This window comes from Scheffersomyces spartinae (genome assembly GCF_019049425.1).
Source record: "Scheffersomyces spartinae strain ARV_011 chromosome Unknown scaffold_5, whole genome shotgun sequence".
In the NCBI taxonomy this organism is placed as follows: domain Eukaryota; kingdom Fungi; phylum Ascomycota; class Pichiomycetes; order Serinales; family Debaryomycetaceae; genus Lizanozyma; species Lizanozyma spartinae.
The window spans coordinates 225,315-240,818 of record NW_025065052.1 but is presented as its reverse complement, the minus strand read 5'-3'; the positions used below and the strand labels follow the sequence as shown (position 1 = coordinate 240,818).

Genomic DNA, 15,504 nt, shown 5'->3' with positions numbered 1-15,504 from the left:
CGGGGGAAGTGCGTATAAGCCACCAAAACTTTAACAGTTTCAAAGCATTATACTCTCAGCTGAGATTAAACAACATTTTCTTTGCTCAAGTTGTCTGCATTAGTTTTCGCTTACAAGAAGCATGTATGTGCCGGTCATAGATAATTCTGTCTGATTTGTCTGGGTTCACTTTAAAGACGCCTCAACCTTTCGCAGCCAATGTCATAAATAAATGTCATGAATCAAGAGGGGTACATAAACGATAATAAACAATACGCCGCATCATTACTCAACTCTCTTGGTAGCGCCATAGAGAATTTTCTTGTTTTTTGACATAGGTCAAGCATTTTTTACATCCGTACTTTGTTCTTCGTAAGAGAAAGGCCCAAAAATCCGTCATAGTTCTTATCCAATTGCCGTATGCTTGTTGATCATGTCTCAAAGTGAAGACTTCCAGAAAGAGCTTAGTATTCCATGTTTAACGGAACAGTTGGTATTCTCTACCTATCAAAACAATCACCATATTTCTGTTTCTCAATTAAACCTCCAAAAATGCTTAGATTTTTATGACACTCACAATCCCTTCAATTGTCTACTAGTTCGACTTTCCATATTTTAAGACAAAGTTTTCCATGTTTACAGCACTGTAAATTTGTCGTAATAAATTTGGACTGTACGTAAGATACGATACCAAGAAAAAAGCTTCCTTCTGGGCTTTTATGGCTGCATGTTGTTCTTTGACGTGCAAAAAGAGCCTCTATATATTTGTAGCCTGAAAGCAATTTGCTGGGCATAATTTAGAACGCCTTACGCTTAAGATAGCCAAGACTTCTGGCAATGCTCTTTTTCTTCCCAGTTACAGTTACAAGATAAGGTGGAAGGCATTTGCTTTCCGGAAAAAATGGTTACAGTGCCCTCGGACTATTAAATGTGGTTGGCATCGGATAGAATTTATGATACCCATGGATTGTTACTGTTCCCGCTGACGTAAAATATTATGCTTTAGGAAATTCATGACAATTATTTATCGTATCGTGGAAAAAGTACTTTTTACTCAGCAGACATTTTTTTTGGTCCCTCGTAGTTATCATATGTAGGATTGTATGTTGGTACTATTATCTGCTTACCTAAAATGTACCCGAAAGTATCATGAAGGTGGCAGTATCCGTGTCAGCAATCTTGCAAAATTTGCGATGAATCTATTCATAATTCATTATATGATATAACTAATTGAGTTAGGAAATACGGGAAATACGATACGATAATCATGATGAGCATGCAAAGCCAGGAAAGACACTCTTATCTTTCATACCAAAAATAGGCACAAGCCTTAAATAGTCGTGTGTTTGCTGATTTCGAAAATTTTAGAGATAACAATAATAAACAGGAATTCTTCTTTATCTTGTCTACAGTATGGGAAAATAAAAGCCCTGAGGTTTGGTCTAATTTACGGTGCTTGTAGTTGAAGGGGGGTTGTTACTGCGCATTCCTCCTGTTCATACATCAGTTGGCGGATTAGACAATCACCAAGATGTATCTGAGTTTCTTGAATTTATTAGTGTGATTCTTAAGATCAGTGTTCCGTTAATGAGCGGCTTTGGATGTCCGGTATTGAGAGGTATTCCTGATAAAAGGGATCCCGATAATTAAGTGTCCGATATGAGAAAATGCTTAAAGCATTATCTCCACCAGTGAAAATTCATCCGTAATATTCCGTAATGATTCATTTTGTTTGCGTAGGCAGTCATCAATGTGATTGACTATCTTGATTGAACAAATGACATCGGAAACTCTCCGACTGGAGTTATTGCGAAAGGTTGGAAGTGTTTAATTGATATTGTTAATTACGTTTTTATTTTGTGTAAATCAGCCAAACTATCTTACATATGATATGAGGCTGCAAAAGTTTTCACAGTACCCTTCCAGAACAATATATTGAGTGTCAATCCGGGGCCGGGGATTATTTGAACGTATTAAGGTGACATTAGCAGTTTAATTAAATGCTCATCATTTAGAAATTATACTTTGCCCTATTAAGACTATTATCATGTAAATAAGAAATCATAAACCTTGTAACCATATTTCCAACGTTTCCCGAGATTTTCCTTTGCTTTTCTATCTTCTTCAATTTCTAATTCTTCCTGAAAATCAATGGCTGCCTTCCCAGTAGTAATGTCTGCCTCTGTGCTTGACTTGAAGCTGGTACCCCTGATAAACTTCCAGGAAAAGTAGAGCACGACAAAGAGGACAGTAGAGAAGTATGTAGTGAATAAATTCGTTACTGAGAACTGGCCAGGTAAGAATATCCAATACCCATTGAAGAATAGCACAGCAGCATTGAAGAAGCATCCGAAATACGACATAAATGGATGAACAAACCATGGTGCCTTGAAATACGGATAATCAGGACTATCAATGTCTTTTCCTTGAGCTTTCATGGCTGCTCTAAATCTAAAGAAGCAGATCCATATGCACAAGTAAGTGCATAGAATACCCGTTGAGCTTAGATTGATAAACCATTGAAATACGGTGAAAGAGGAGTACCCCACAGCCAAATATGACAAACCTGAGAGGCAAAACACCAAAATCACAGCCGTAATAGGTGTACCATTAGACAAGCATTTGGAGAATATTCGAGGTAAATATCCTGCCAAAGATGCAGAATAAGCTGTTCTCGTGGATCCATAAAAAAAGCCATTCCCACACGACCATGCGGATGACAATATTACAGCATTGATCATGGAATCCAAACCGTGGACACCAACACTTTTAATGCCAATGACCCAAGGAGAGGCTGTTGCACCTTCTGAGGTAGACAATGAAACAAGTAGATCTTTGTTATTTGAAGCACAGAGGGTGTTCATGAAAAAGATACCACCAAAATAGAATAAATAAATTCGAATATAAGTCCTTCTAGCACCTAATGAAATTGTATGGCGAGGTCTTCTGGCTTCACCAGCACAAATTGCTAGTAAATCAGGTCCTCCACAACTTAGTGCTGCGTAGATCATCACCATCCAGAACGCAGATAGTCGGCCCCATGCACCAGTAGCAAGGTATTCCTTCACCAACCCGCCTTTGGGCCAATTGCTAAAACCATAGGCCTCTCCTTTTGGGTTGCCGCCGCACATAGAGATCAATGAGAACAACATTAATCCTATAATTAACAAGACCTTGGCTAAGGAAGAATAGAATTCAATTTCTCCGTACCAGTTGACACCCCATACATTTAATAAAGCATAAGATATGAGACAAAGGGTGATCCATACACTTGAGTTAATATCTGGTTTCCAATAAGCTATGATACCACCAAACGCAACTGCTTCTAAGCAGATATACATTGTGGAAGTGTAAAAGTACATTATGGAAACTGCGAATCCTAATGCTGGATCTACCCAACGAGCTGAAAAGTGAACAAAAGCTCCTCTTAATGGTAAGTAGCAGCACATTTCCCCCACGCATTGCATCAACGGCCAAATCATTAAAACAGCATAAGCTACGAACCCCAAGAAAAGGGCCAACGAACCACCATATACTAAAGGGGCAGCTAATCCTACAAATAATCCTGTTCCAATACATTGACCTAAGATCATCAACGTCATATGTCTTGAAGAAAGTTTACGTTTGACTTCACCATTTTTCAGTGGGTTGAAGTCATCTTGGAAATCTTTGAATCTTGTTCTCTCATCCAATGTCAAAACTTCAGGGTCACAGGTTGAAATCTTATCCTCGTTATAGTGAGTACCATCTGTTGCTGTGGTGGTAGAACCATTGACTATAGCACCAGGATCAAAGATTACGCGTTTAGACTCTCGTAGCCAAAGCATGGCAGAGATTAAGGTTTATATTGAGGTGAGAAAGCCGTAGACTTGGTGAAGAAGAAGAGGAGGAGTACGTGACAACGAGATCAGGAAGGAGATGCATTGAAAAATTTAATGTGGCAATCGACCTTAATACAATCAACTCATTTGAACACAAAAGGCCCAAAGAAGAAACGGCTAAGCATCGAACAATCTATAAAATAATCTATAGCACGTTCCTATATGCATATCATTGCATATGAGCCGCCCTGCATATATATGTGGAGATACATTGTACTTAAGATTTTTCAAACGTCGCTGTCAGTGGACTTCTATGTATCAAGTTTAAAGTACCCGCCAACAGGTCCAGATAGAGTAAATTGTGTTGGTTGTTTGTACACGGCCACAATAGCTATAACTATGGTACACATTATAGTCCTTAACCAACCAAAGGCCAGACTAAATGGGTATGTGTCTTACTAAATTATTCCGAAGTAACACAAACAATAAAGAACACATTAGAATATATATGAAGGCAATAAGTAGAATTGAAATAATAGAGTAGTACTCCCTCTTCTAATTGAAAACGAAGTCAGTGATCTTGCGTAAAACTTTCCAGAAGGTACCTTGTTTATGAGGACGAGCCTCATCTTCTTGAATGTCAATTTCTTCTTGAAGATCAATGGCTTCCTTTCCTGTAGTAAGATCGGCTTCTTCGTTTGTTCTAAAGTGAGTTTTCTTCAAGATCTTCCAGAACATGAACAAGCAAATAAAGAAAACTGGAGCGAAGTAGGAAGTAAATAAGTTTGCAACGGAGAATTGGCCAGGGAAGAAAACCCAGTACCCGTTGAAGAATAACACACTTGCATTGAGGAAAACTGCCAAGTATGTCATGTATGGGTGAACAAATCTTGGAGCCCTAAAGTAGGGATAATCTTTACTCTTCATGTCATGGCCCTGCGCTTTCATGGCTGCCTTAAACTTAAAGTAACACCACCACAAACACAAATACGTACATAAAATACCAGTGGTTGACAAGTTAATAAACCATAAAAGTACTTCACCAGTAGAATTTGTAACGGACAAGAACGACAACAAGGAAATTGCAAACACCAAAAGAACAGCAGCAATTGGAGAACCATTAGGCAAACACTTACAGAGCATACGAGGTAAATATCCAGCCAATGCAGCAGAGTAACAGGTTCTGGTTGCACCATAAAAGAAACCATTACCACAAGACCAAGCAGAAGTCATAACAATAGCATTGACCAAAGAATCCAACCCCTTAACGCCAACATCACGAATACCAATAACCCACGGCGAGGCAGCAACACCAGCAGAGGCAGACTTTTTTGCATCAAGTAAAGTAGGATTATTAGAAGCACAAAGAGAGTTCATGAAGAAGATACCACCAAAATAAAACAAGTAGATACGGATGTAAGATCTCTTTGCACCCAAAGCAATGGTCTTTCTTGGTACTCTAGCTTCACCAGAGCAAACAGCCAATAAGTCAGGGCCACCACAAGAAAAGGCAGCATACAACATGACAGACCAAAAGGCAGATAATCTACCCCATCCACCTTCGGCAAGATATTCCTTTATCAACCCACCCTTAGCCCAGTTGCTAAATCCATAGGCATCTCCCTTTGGATTACCACCACACATAGAGATCAATGAGAACAACATTAATCCGACAATTAACAAGACTTTAAGCATGGAGGAATAAAATTCAATTTCTCCATACCAATTAACACCAAAAACATTAAAGGCTACATAAGATACAATACAAATAGATATCCACACACCAGGGTTGATATCAGGTCTCCAATATGCAATAACACCTGCGAAAGCAGTAGCTTCCAAGCAAACGAACATCGCAGAGGTGTAAAAGTAAATTAACGAAGCCGCAAACCCTAAGGCTGGATCGACCCAACGAGCAGAAAAATGAACAAATGCACCTCTGAGAGGCAAGTAACAACACATTTCACCCACCGCTTGCATTAATGGCCAAATCATAAGCACAGCCCAAGTTAAGAACCCAATGAAAAGCGCTAATGAACCAGCACTGACTAACGGAGTCGACAAACCAATGTATAAACCGGTACCAATGGATTGTCCAATGATCATCAAAGACATGTGTCTTGAAGAAAGCTTGCGCTTTGTTTGACCATATTCATCAGGGTTGAACTTATCATCGAAATCTTTGAAGTCAGTTTCACCTTCAAGATTGGAGATGACATGAGCAATTTTCTCTGGATCTGGGTCGCTGGTGTTGTCCTCAGTGATACTTACCGAATAAGGGCACTTCTTGTCACTCATGATTCAACTGGATGATGCAACATATAAAATTATAGGGGAAGTATGCGTCAAAGATGCAGTTGTAACCCTACTTAAATAGTACATGGCTTTACTGAAATGATTCGGGACCCCAACCGTACACAAAATTGCTATCTATAATGGGAAACGGAATATGGAAGTAGAAACCCAATACAAAAAAGGGCTTAGTTGATAAGAGGAGTATTAATTATTGAACATTAAGCCTACATACATTAAGAAGTATGGCGGAGGTGTGTGAAGCTTGATCCTAGGAAAAGTTGGTTTTGTGTTACGTAGAAGATGCTTTTGTTAGCGGGTTCTTAGCCGTTTCCTATACATAGACGTAATCAGTAGTACAATTTATCATCCTCACAAATCAGTCCTCGGAACCGGGGTCAAGTGCCGTTTTAGTCACCGAGGGAACCATCAAATTGATTTTATGTACTTAATTCTCAAGGCTATTACAAAACTATCGCTTATTCACCCATACCCATGTAGATGATGAACAGTATATATTTTCTTATAAGGGTATTCGTTTTTCTAAGCTTTCCTTCTTCTGTTTATTGCTATAGATGTGCCTTAGTTTTTCACCTCTTAAGCTTTTATCTGGTCATTCATGTTTCTCCACATTTCACTTTGGTGGTGGTGAACACAGTTAAGAAATAGAAATCAAATGTGCACCTGATTGGCCATCAGCATGGCGCGCAAATCTTGGCCCGATCCGGTGTCGACCAAAAAAAAGTTGTTATCCCAGAGATAATTGACTCTAATGATTGGAAACTTTTCGATCGACTTTTGGTATTCGAATGTTAGCGGTTTCCGATTGTACTTGGTAGTAGCAGGTTAATTTTGTTCAGGGAAAGATAACGATTATCTAACATTTGATAACAACGTTAAAGATTCCGGGGCAACTACACAGAATATGCGAACAGAAATCTTGGCACTCGTGGTGACATTGTTCTCACTCTCGGATAAAACTCAATTGGTCCTCGGTTCTACCCTCGTATATCACAAAAGGGATAAAGTGTAAACTTATTTTGCATGAGGGTCGGGTGTTGGTTAGCGGCTCCGAGGCTCATCTTTGAACTAAAACATCTCATAGGTCTTCTGATAACATGTCAATAGATAAATAGTATACCGGTTGGGTGTCAACAACATAGGGATTCGGCTATCCGACTAACTCCATACATAGGTTGGTTTCCTATTAGATCAATATGCGTAACGGAATTTTGAGTCACCGATAAGCATTTGGCAGCTCAAGAACGTCAATGAATTATAGTCAGATAATAAGAGGGGTATTCTTAATTTCTTGCGTCTAATATGATAGTTCTATACGAATTTGATATCATGAATTTTGCGATTCTATTAAGATGATTTCTATAATTGTAGAATTACATAAGCTTCATGCTGTACACTATTCCTTATCTGACACTTCTACCGTTCACGGTTACACCATCAAACGTCTATTACAAGCTGTTGAAAGTTGTATCGGATGGGTTCCTATTTGGTCAAAATTCCGTTGCTATTCCGTCCTGTTTGAAGGGGGTTGAAGAGGCCGTTTTTAATATTACTTATTTCGCAACCACTGCCGGAATCAGGGTCAAGTGGACCATGTAGCTTACGTTGAATGCGCCATTACTTAAACGCAACTAACATTCGCACTAAGGTGAGGCTCGGTCCGGGCTCATATATCTTATCCGATGAAGTTTGCTTATCTTGTATAAAATTCATATCTGGTTGATTCTAAGCCATGTGCAATTGACGTAGGCTTTTGTTAACAAGCGGCTGGATTAGTCCTTAAAAGTCTGATAAATTAAGAATTGGGGTTATTTGGTGATAATCTAGCAATTTCAGATGTATTGAGTTTTCACCTTATGGTGATAACATCTTTTTACTTCATATACTAGCTGTTCGGGAAGTAGGCATTACTCGGTGTCATCAATTAGTTCTATTTGAACTGTAACTATGCACTTTATATATGTTTACTGAGCTTCTAGATGTGAAAATTATGTTTCTCTATTGCTATTGGTCAAAGGCGTTAACATATCGAGATTTGAATCACAGCTTTCTTCATTTGACATTCCATTCAACTCCGTGGAGGAATCATATAGTATGAAGTTAGGCCATCTAATAATGTAATATGCCGTATATTATTAAACCGCAAACATTAGTAGTGAACGTATCTCGATTGAGAGTTAAGCTAATTGAAGCTATAAGTCAATGGAGATTAGTTCGGGTGCATTTAGGAGATTTTCCAACGAAGCTCTTCATTTGAACGCGACCTTAGAAGAGATCATCTTTCATTAACAAATTGCAATGGTTTAAAGTTGTGAAACCGTAAGAAGCAAATACTGGGATGTGTAATTAACTTAAGGTTATTATCAACTTCCAGATACTCCCAACTCAACTCAACATACATATTATAAGGAAGGTCTCAAGGAATAGGAAGAAAACAAGGCTCTACATTAGGAAACCTAAGATCAAAAGATCAGAGAATTTTAGTGTTGGTGACTGGCACAAAGATAACTCCGAGTTGTACACCAAACCCCCTATTAACCGTTAAACACTGGTAAAAAGCACTATTTCTTCTTTTAGTATTGAACAAATCGCGTTGATGAAGTTTCCACATTGTGGAAAGGAGTTCCGATCCGTTAAAAACCAAAGATCATTGGTTCATATTGACGACATTTCTTAGCATATGTCAGTACCCTGGCATAAACGAAATTAACTAGAACTTGGCTGAGTTGAGTACAATCAAGAGTTTAAGAATTCCAACCAAGAAAAGTGCAAGACGAGTTAAGTACAAAGTGGGAAGGAGGAAGAAACAAATGAAGTCGCGTTTATAATGTTCATCTGGCTCAATGATTCAAATAACGCTGGCATAAATATATACCTAAAAAAAAAAAAAGATATACTTACATAAAGAAACTGATTCACTAGTATAAACGCTTACACTCGTAAATATATACGTCCATACATACTTTCATAATTCATGCCTTCCCTCTACTGTGCACAACGTGCTTACATAACCAGGTATTCTCATACATAAGCACTTTATGAACATAAGCATAAAAGAGCCAACCTCTTCCAAATTTCCTGTACACAACCAAAATGTTCGCGAACCACGCACAAAAATTTTAAAATCACAATAGGAGTGACGAACTTCAGTAAACAAATATCAATGAGGCTTACAAGGAGTGGATATAAGGCTTTAGTGTATTGGTTCATAATGAATCTTGGCTTTGGAATGGTCTTGTGCTTGTTTCTATATATTTATGTAGCAGTAAGTTTCTTTAATTAAAATTTAGTTTGAAGAAGTTTAAAAACGTTTACTCTTTCTTTGCTTTCCATTCGTTCCCTTTCGCACATAAACTGTAACAGATCATAGTGCACTACAGACTACTACAGTAAAGTGAACTTATCGAATAACGAGTACTTGAATAAAGAGGGCTTATATAAAGAGTACTTATAAAAAGAGAACTATTGACTATTATGTGGGGTTCGTTGGTTACTCTTTTATTGAGTGTGATGTCCGTCACCTTAGCTCTTGATCCTGTCACGGTCAAGGGTAATGCGTTCTTTGTGGGTGACACTCGTTTCTATATTAAAGGTGTAGCTTACCAACCAGGTGGCTCATCTGATTTAAGCGACCCCTTATCTGATCCTGAAATCTGCAAAAGAGATATCACCTATTTCAAGGAGTTGGGAATCAACACCATTAGAGTTTATTCTGTCGATAATACCGCTGATCATGATGAATGTATGGCAGCCTTAGCTGATGCTGGGATTTATCTTTTATTGGATGTTAATATTCCAGATGCTTCTATCAGTAGATCAGATCCAGAATGTTCTTATAACGGGATGTACTTGGAACAAGTGTTTGCTACAGTGAAGATGTTTGCTGAATACGATAATGTATTGGGATTCTTTGCTGCCAATGAAGTTATCAACACAGCTGGTACTTCTAACACTGCACCTTATGTTAAAGCCGTGGTTAGAGATATGAAGAACTTTTTATACCAAAGAGGGTTAAGACAAATCCCCGTGGGCTATTCCGCTGCTGACATCGATGAAATCAGATTGGACACCGCCAACTTCTTCAACTGTGGCAATGATTCGATGGCCAGAGTCGATATGTTTGGATTCAACGATTACTCCTGGTGTGGCCGGGCTTCCTCCTTCACCATTTCCGGTTACGATAAAAAGGTTGAAGAATTCGGTAACTATTCCATTCCTTTATTCTTTTCTGAATTCGGTTGTAACACCCAAAGACCAAGATTATGGAACGAAGTAGAGTCTCTTTATTCAACGGATATGAGTGCTGTGTTCTCTGGTGGTCTTGCGTACGAATACTCGGAAGAAAAGAACAACTATGGTTTGGTCGAACTTAGTGGTGATAGTGTTGAATTGTTGGAGGATTTCACCAATTTGGCTGCCAAGTTCAACTCCACTGCCGATCCTCTGGGTGACGGTGGATACAAACAAAATGGTGTTTATTCTACTTGTCCTGAACTTGGAGCAGATTGGAACTCAACTAATGTGATTCCTGATACTCCACAATATGGTGAAATGATGATCTATGGGGAAATTGAACCTCAAGGTGGTGGTTATAATGCCAGTACTCAATGGGCTTGTACTATGAATCAATTCCTTGTTTCACAAGCTTCTTCTCTGTTACTGAAGGCCTCTTCTCGTACTTCTGCATCATCCAAGTCTTGGGTTGAAACCACTTCTGCCGGTTCCTCATCTTCTGGCTCCTCTTCAAGTTCATCCTCCTCTTCAAAGAAGAACGATGCTGTTGGTGCCTTTACTTATCCAACTATCATGACTGTTATCGTCAGTGCATTGGTGAATTACTTCGTATTATAAGAATACTATATATATATATATCGATATATTAAGCCTTTTGCTTGATACCGTACATCATTTCCTCCTTGTTGATCAAATGACCAATGCTATCAACTTCATCCAACAACTTATCAATATCGTAACACCAGTCGTTCAACAAATCATTGATATCAGCACCTGTTCTCTTCTTTTCATCTTGAGAAAAGATCACAATTCTCTTTGGTCTATTGATCTTTGCGTAAATCATCCCCTTATTAACTAACTCACTAACATAAGTTTCAGCTTCTAGCTCAGTTGATTGTAATAATGCAGCTAATCTTGATAAGGTAATGCATTGGTAATATTCATTAAATATACGCAAGTTGTACTCGATGATACGCTTTTGCAAATTCTTATAGTTTTGTTCATCTTGAAAAATTGGACACTTATCAAAATAATCAGCTTTATATTGCAGTTCCAAATCAGACCAATGAATTAATTCATTGGTAGTGAAAATAGTTAATAATTTGAAAAGTTTGGAATCAACAGACTTACTGATAACAGGATTAATTTTAATCTTTTCTATCAAATCCTTTTGATAATTATCATAAGGAGCCAAGATTATGTAATAGACAATGTTAACAGCAGCAAGTTTCAATTCTTCAGGTGTAATTATTGGAATATCAATCAAGAATAATGCATTCTTGACGATCTCAATATAATCACATTCATGAGTACTAATTTTAATCAAATAATTCAAATAAGTAGCTTTATATTCATCTGCTTTAGGAAAACTCTTTAAAGTCTTTATCAATATATTTCTACTCAAAATTTTGGCTTGAGCAAAATCTCCTTTATCTAAAGTCAATTCGATCTGTTTCAAAATGTATTCCACTTTAGTAGGGAAATCCATAAGTGAATAACTGGCCACCTGTAATTCGCATAACACTTCAATAGCCTTATCTAAATCATGATCTCTTTCCAAATAAATATCACTCAAAATTCTTGATGCCTTAGCTCTTTCAACTTCAACAAAAATTTTTTTATCAGTAACAGTTCTAATGGTCTCAATGATAGTTTTCTTCCATTGTAATTGTTCAGGATCATTATCATTTAATTGGTCTAATTTATCAATGACTTCACGAATAAATGATTGAATGGCAGTTTTCATCTGTCCATGCTTCTTACTCAATGACACCACAGAATCATTCAAATATTGCCAATCACGATTTTCATAAAGACATTTCACTATTTCACTCAAGACTCTTTTAGATGAAACCAAATCAGAACTTTGTCTTGTTTGTTTCTCCAACACCAAGTACTTGTCCAAAGCTTCTTTATAATCACTTAATTGGGAAATAATGGGAAATTGCTCATCCAAAATCGATGTGAAATCCTTCTCGGACTTAATCGGATCGTCTCTTGACATGACTCTATTGCGGTTAAATTATAAGATGATTTGATTGTATCTCTAATCAATTCGTAGCTGTGTGGCAACTTTACAGTTCCAACATCAACGACGATTTCATTCAACTTGGTGCACAAATCTATGAGAGATCACGTGATTGACGCGTGACTATTCTGTTCAGTTTTTTGTTTGTACACAATACTCCCAAATTAAAACAAGTTCAGGTTGTATAGTGTAGTGGTTATCACTGTCGGTTTTGATCCGACCAACCCCGGTTCGAATCCGGGTACGACCTTTGTTTTTTCAAGTTAATTTTTTGTATTGTACCGCCCATCTTATGTGCAGAAAATGCGCTTAACTACGTTATCCACTTTCAACCGTACTACCATATTAGGAAGGGAACTGCGGGAGAGTGAAACCCAAGCCATACTGGTGTAAAATCATACAAGCTAATTAAAACTTTACAAAACAAAATTGTAGGATTAGACTTTGCCAGAAACTTAGGGCAGGGCTCCCGTTTGAGTGTTCCAAAATGATTTAATGGATTCTTTGTTTCGATCCGCAAAATATTAGTCAACTGTTTCTCTGTTCATCACTTAAAATGATCAAAGTACCAGCAGCCCAATTCACCATAATCCATTTCTGGTTAGTGGTTCCGATAGATTAAGACATACTGATTATTGGAAGCCAGATATTCCTTGTTATGTGTAAGTGAATGGGATTAATATTACAGAGTGTAATGTATAGTTTTTTTTTTGATTGGTTTGTGTACCATTTTAGATCTTCATCTCGTTAAAAGTAACCGCTTCACATTACAGGTGGTCTAATTCCCGGAAGCTCGGGTTCAACACGATTGGACAGTTCGTGCTACCAACACTGAATGATAGGTGAGTTTAAAACCACAGATTTACTCCGATTGCGCTTTAATTGCTGGAGCCGTTTGTGATTATACTGTATTGTGACTTGCCGCGAACCACCTTCCCTTTATGGAACGTTGCCCTTTTATATGGTGGTGATTGATTAATGCCTTTTTGGAGTATGGGGTAAGCGGTAAAGTTAACCATATGATAAGAAGTCAGATGAGGAGTGTGTTGTTTCATATAAATATATAAATCGGAACCATAAAGGCAAATATTATACACATTTTTCTTTTCTTTTTGCCTGTTACTTTCTCCAATAACTAAATCATCATTAGAGCCTTTGGTTCCCTTTTCTTTGAACACCCCAATCAATAGAATCGAACCCTGAGATCCCAAGTTATGTTCATTAAGTTGAGTTATCAATATAAATTTGTTTTGTCATTCTAATTGCAACTTTATTGCATCACTTATTATTTTCATTAATTATGTCTGAATACTATAATTCTATCATTAAAGCTCTGAATAAAAAGAGTTACCCTCGTGTGCGGGAACTTACACTTGCTGACTCCGACAAGGCAGCCAGGACACTTTTGGAATCATTCACTGAAGATTCTTTGGCCCAATTGTTGACCGTCCATATGAAGGATGAGCAGAAGAGGGCTGAATGCGAGTATCTTATGTATAAAGCTTATACTCGTCAACACATCTTGAAGGGTGTTGTCCTCGGTATTGGTGAACTTGAGGACCGCTTTGAAACCGTTGCCATTTGGTCTCATCCTGATTCCATTGAAATTGGATTAGAATCTTTTGCCACTCTCATGGAATCTGGATATGATCAATTGTATAAAGCTTTTGACTCTGAGGGGAGACAAAAGGTTTTCGAAGGGATGATCCCCTTATTACATGATTCAAGTGTGAGAATTATCTCCACAGACTCAAGATTCAACGACAAGGCTTTATTCACCTTGGTTTATGTTGGTTCCACTGCATCTGCTAGAGGTAAAGGTAATGTAAGATCGATGTTTAATTATATGTTTGAAAACTATGTTGATAAGTGGCCCAATTCCATTTCATACTTGGAGAGTTCCAGTACCATTAACATTCCAATCTACAACAAGTTTGGTTTCATCTATAAGGAAGACATTGTGTTGGGTAAACGGTTTGAAGGAGCGGTTGAGGGTGTTGATTTCGCTGATATGAACATTATGATTAGAGGCAATAAGGGTCATGATTGGACTAAGGATGAAAACACCTATAAGCCTTCAAAACTTTAGATTATATAGAAACAATTATCTAAACTTAATATTCATTACTATATACATGTAATATGTTCTTGTTCCCTTTACTCGTCTAAAGACAACACACTCCGTTGACTTGGAGAAGTTTTAATTTCAAACTCCTTCTTGGCTCTCTCTCTCAAAACTTCTTCTTGTGCCTTGGAAATGGGCTTCACAACCTGATTGGGCGAAACAAACTTAAAGTTTCCAAACCCAAACTCACGGTCAGACATCTTATCCAAAACATACAATTGTTGTCTAACATAACCCAACAAGGCTTCCACGTGTCTCATGTCGATGTTGGGGTTCCCATTGAAGATGTTTCTCCATAAAGCGCTGGCAAAAGTGATGTCGTCAGTCATCAATCCTTCGTCATAACTCAAAACAGAACCCAACATTTGTTGATGATATTCCTTTAAGTAGTTTTCAATAAGCCTATTACTGTTGATCTTTAACTCTTCAGCCATTCTTAACTCCATATCACGGAAAATACGATCAACCAACTTTTGTTGATAGTTTCTACCGTATTTGAAGGGCATGGCTCTCATTCTAACATTTAAAATCCAATAATGTAAAATGGTGATTTGGAACCATTGACTAAAAGATTGAGGCAAGTTCAACGTCTTATAAAAGAATGCGGCGGTTTCACTCAACTCTTCATTGGGATAATACATCCCTTGACGTTTACATTCACCAAAATAATATGATCCAGCAACTGGTCCAGCACGAGATCTATCCATATCAATATTAAAAGCTTTAATCACCGTTTGACCAATGGATTGCAATATTCCAGGCATTTCATAGTTGGGGTCATTTTCAATCTTGTGTTCTGATAAGAATGGTCGTTTTGCTTTGGCTTGTTTCGGGTTAATGTTCAAGTCTTGCTTGATATGAGGAAGGGTTGACTCCGTAGCCATCTTATTGGGAGCTTCTATCTTCTCGTCATTGACAAGTATTCTTGATGATTGGTGAATAGTTCTGATCCCAGTTCCTCTTAATAAGGTTCCCGTCCTTATCCTAGCAGAAGAAATCATGTT

At 37.8% G+C, this 15,504-nt stretch overlaps 6 protein-coding genes and 1 non-coding gene across 7 annotated transcripts; 3 read left to right on the top strand and 4 right to left on the bottom strand.

Moving 5' to 3' along the window:
- Positions 1-2,024: 2,024 nt before the first annotated feature.
- On the bottom strand, positions 2,025-3,806 carry KQ657_004046 (uncharacterized protein; the record flags this gene model as incomplete). Its single annotated transcript, XM_043194733.1, has 1 exon — positions 2,025-3,806. The coding sequence occupies one exon, from the start codon at positions 3,804-3,806 to the stop codon at positions 2,025-2,027; it is 1,782 nt and encodes a 593-aa protein (XP_043050484.1).
- Positions 3,807-4,355: 549 nt separating this feature from the next.
- On the bottom strand, positions 4,356-6,098 carry KQ657_004045 (uncharacterized protein; the record flags this gene model as incomplete). Its single annotated transcript, XM_043194732.1, has 1 exon — positions 4,356-6,098. The coding sequence occupies one exon, from the start codon at positions 6,096-6,098 to the stop codon at positions 4,356-4,358; it is 1,743 nt and encodes a 580-aa protein (XP_043050483.1).
- Positions 6,099-9,623: 3,525 nt separating this feature from the next.
- On the top strand, positions 9,624-10,964 carry PGA4 (1,3-beta-glucanosyltransferase; the record flags this gene model as incomplete). Its single annotated transcript, XM_043194731.1, has 1 exon — positions 9,624-10,964. One exon carries the CDS (start codon positions 9,624-9,626, stop codon positions 10,962-10,964), a length of 1,341 nt encoding a protein of 446 aa, XP_043050482.1.
- Positions 10,965-10,992: 28 nt separating this feature from the next.
- On the bottom strand, positions 10,993-12,351 carry RPN5 (proteasome regulatory particle lid subunit; the record flags this gene model as incomplete). The annotated part of the gene is made up of 1 exon (XM_043194730.1): positions 10,993-12,351. The coding sequence occupies one exon, from the start codon at positions 12,349-12,351 to the stop codon at positions 10,993-10,995; it is 1,359 nt and encodes a 452-aa protein (XP_043050481.1).
- A 202-nt stretch (positions 12,352-12,553) lies between these two features.
- Positions 12,554-12,625, top strand: KQ657_004042. Its single transcript has one exon. It is a non-coding gene; the product is annotated as a tRNA-Gln (tRNA).
- Positions 12,626-13,675: 1,050 nt separating this feature from the next.
- KQ657_004041 (uncharacterized protein) lies at positions 13,676-14,464 on the top strand (the record flags this gene model as incomplete). The annotated part of the gene is made up of 1 exon (XM_043194729.1): positions 13,676-14,464. The coding sequence occupies one exon, from the start codon at positions 13,676-13,678 to the stop codon at positions 14,462-14,464; it is 789 nt and encodes a 262-aa protein (XP_043050480.1).
- A 68-nt stretch (positions 14,465-14,532) lies between these two features.
- CBP3 (uncharacterized protein) lies at positions 14,533-15,501 on the bottom strand (the record flags this gene model as incomplete). Its single annotated transcript, XM_043194728.1, has 1 exon — positions 14,533-15,501. One exon carries the CDS (start codon positions 15,499-15,501, stop codon positions 14,533-14,535), a length of 969 nt encoding a protein of 322 aa, XP_043050479.1.
- Positions 15,502-15,504: the final 3 nt, after the last annotated feature.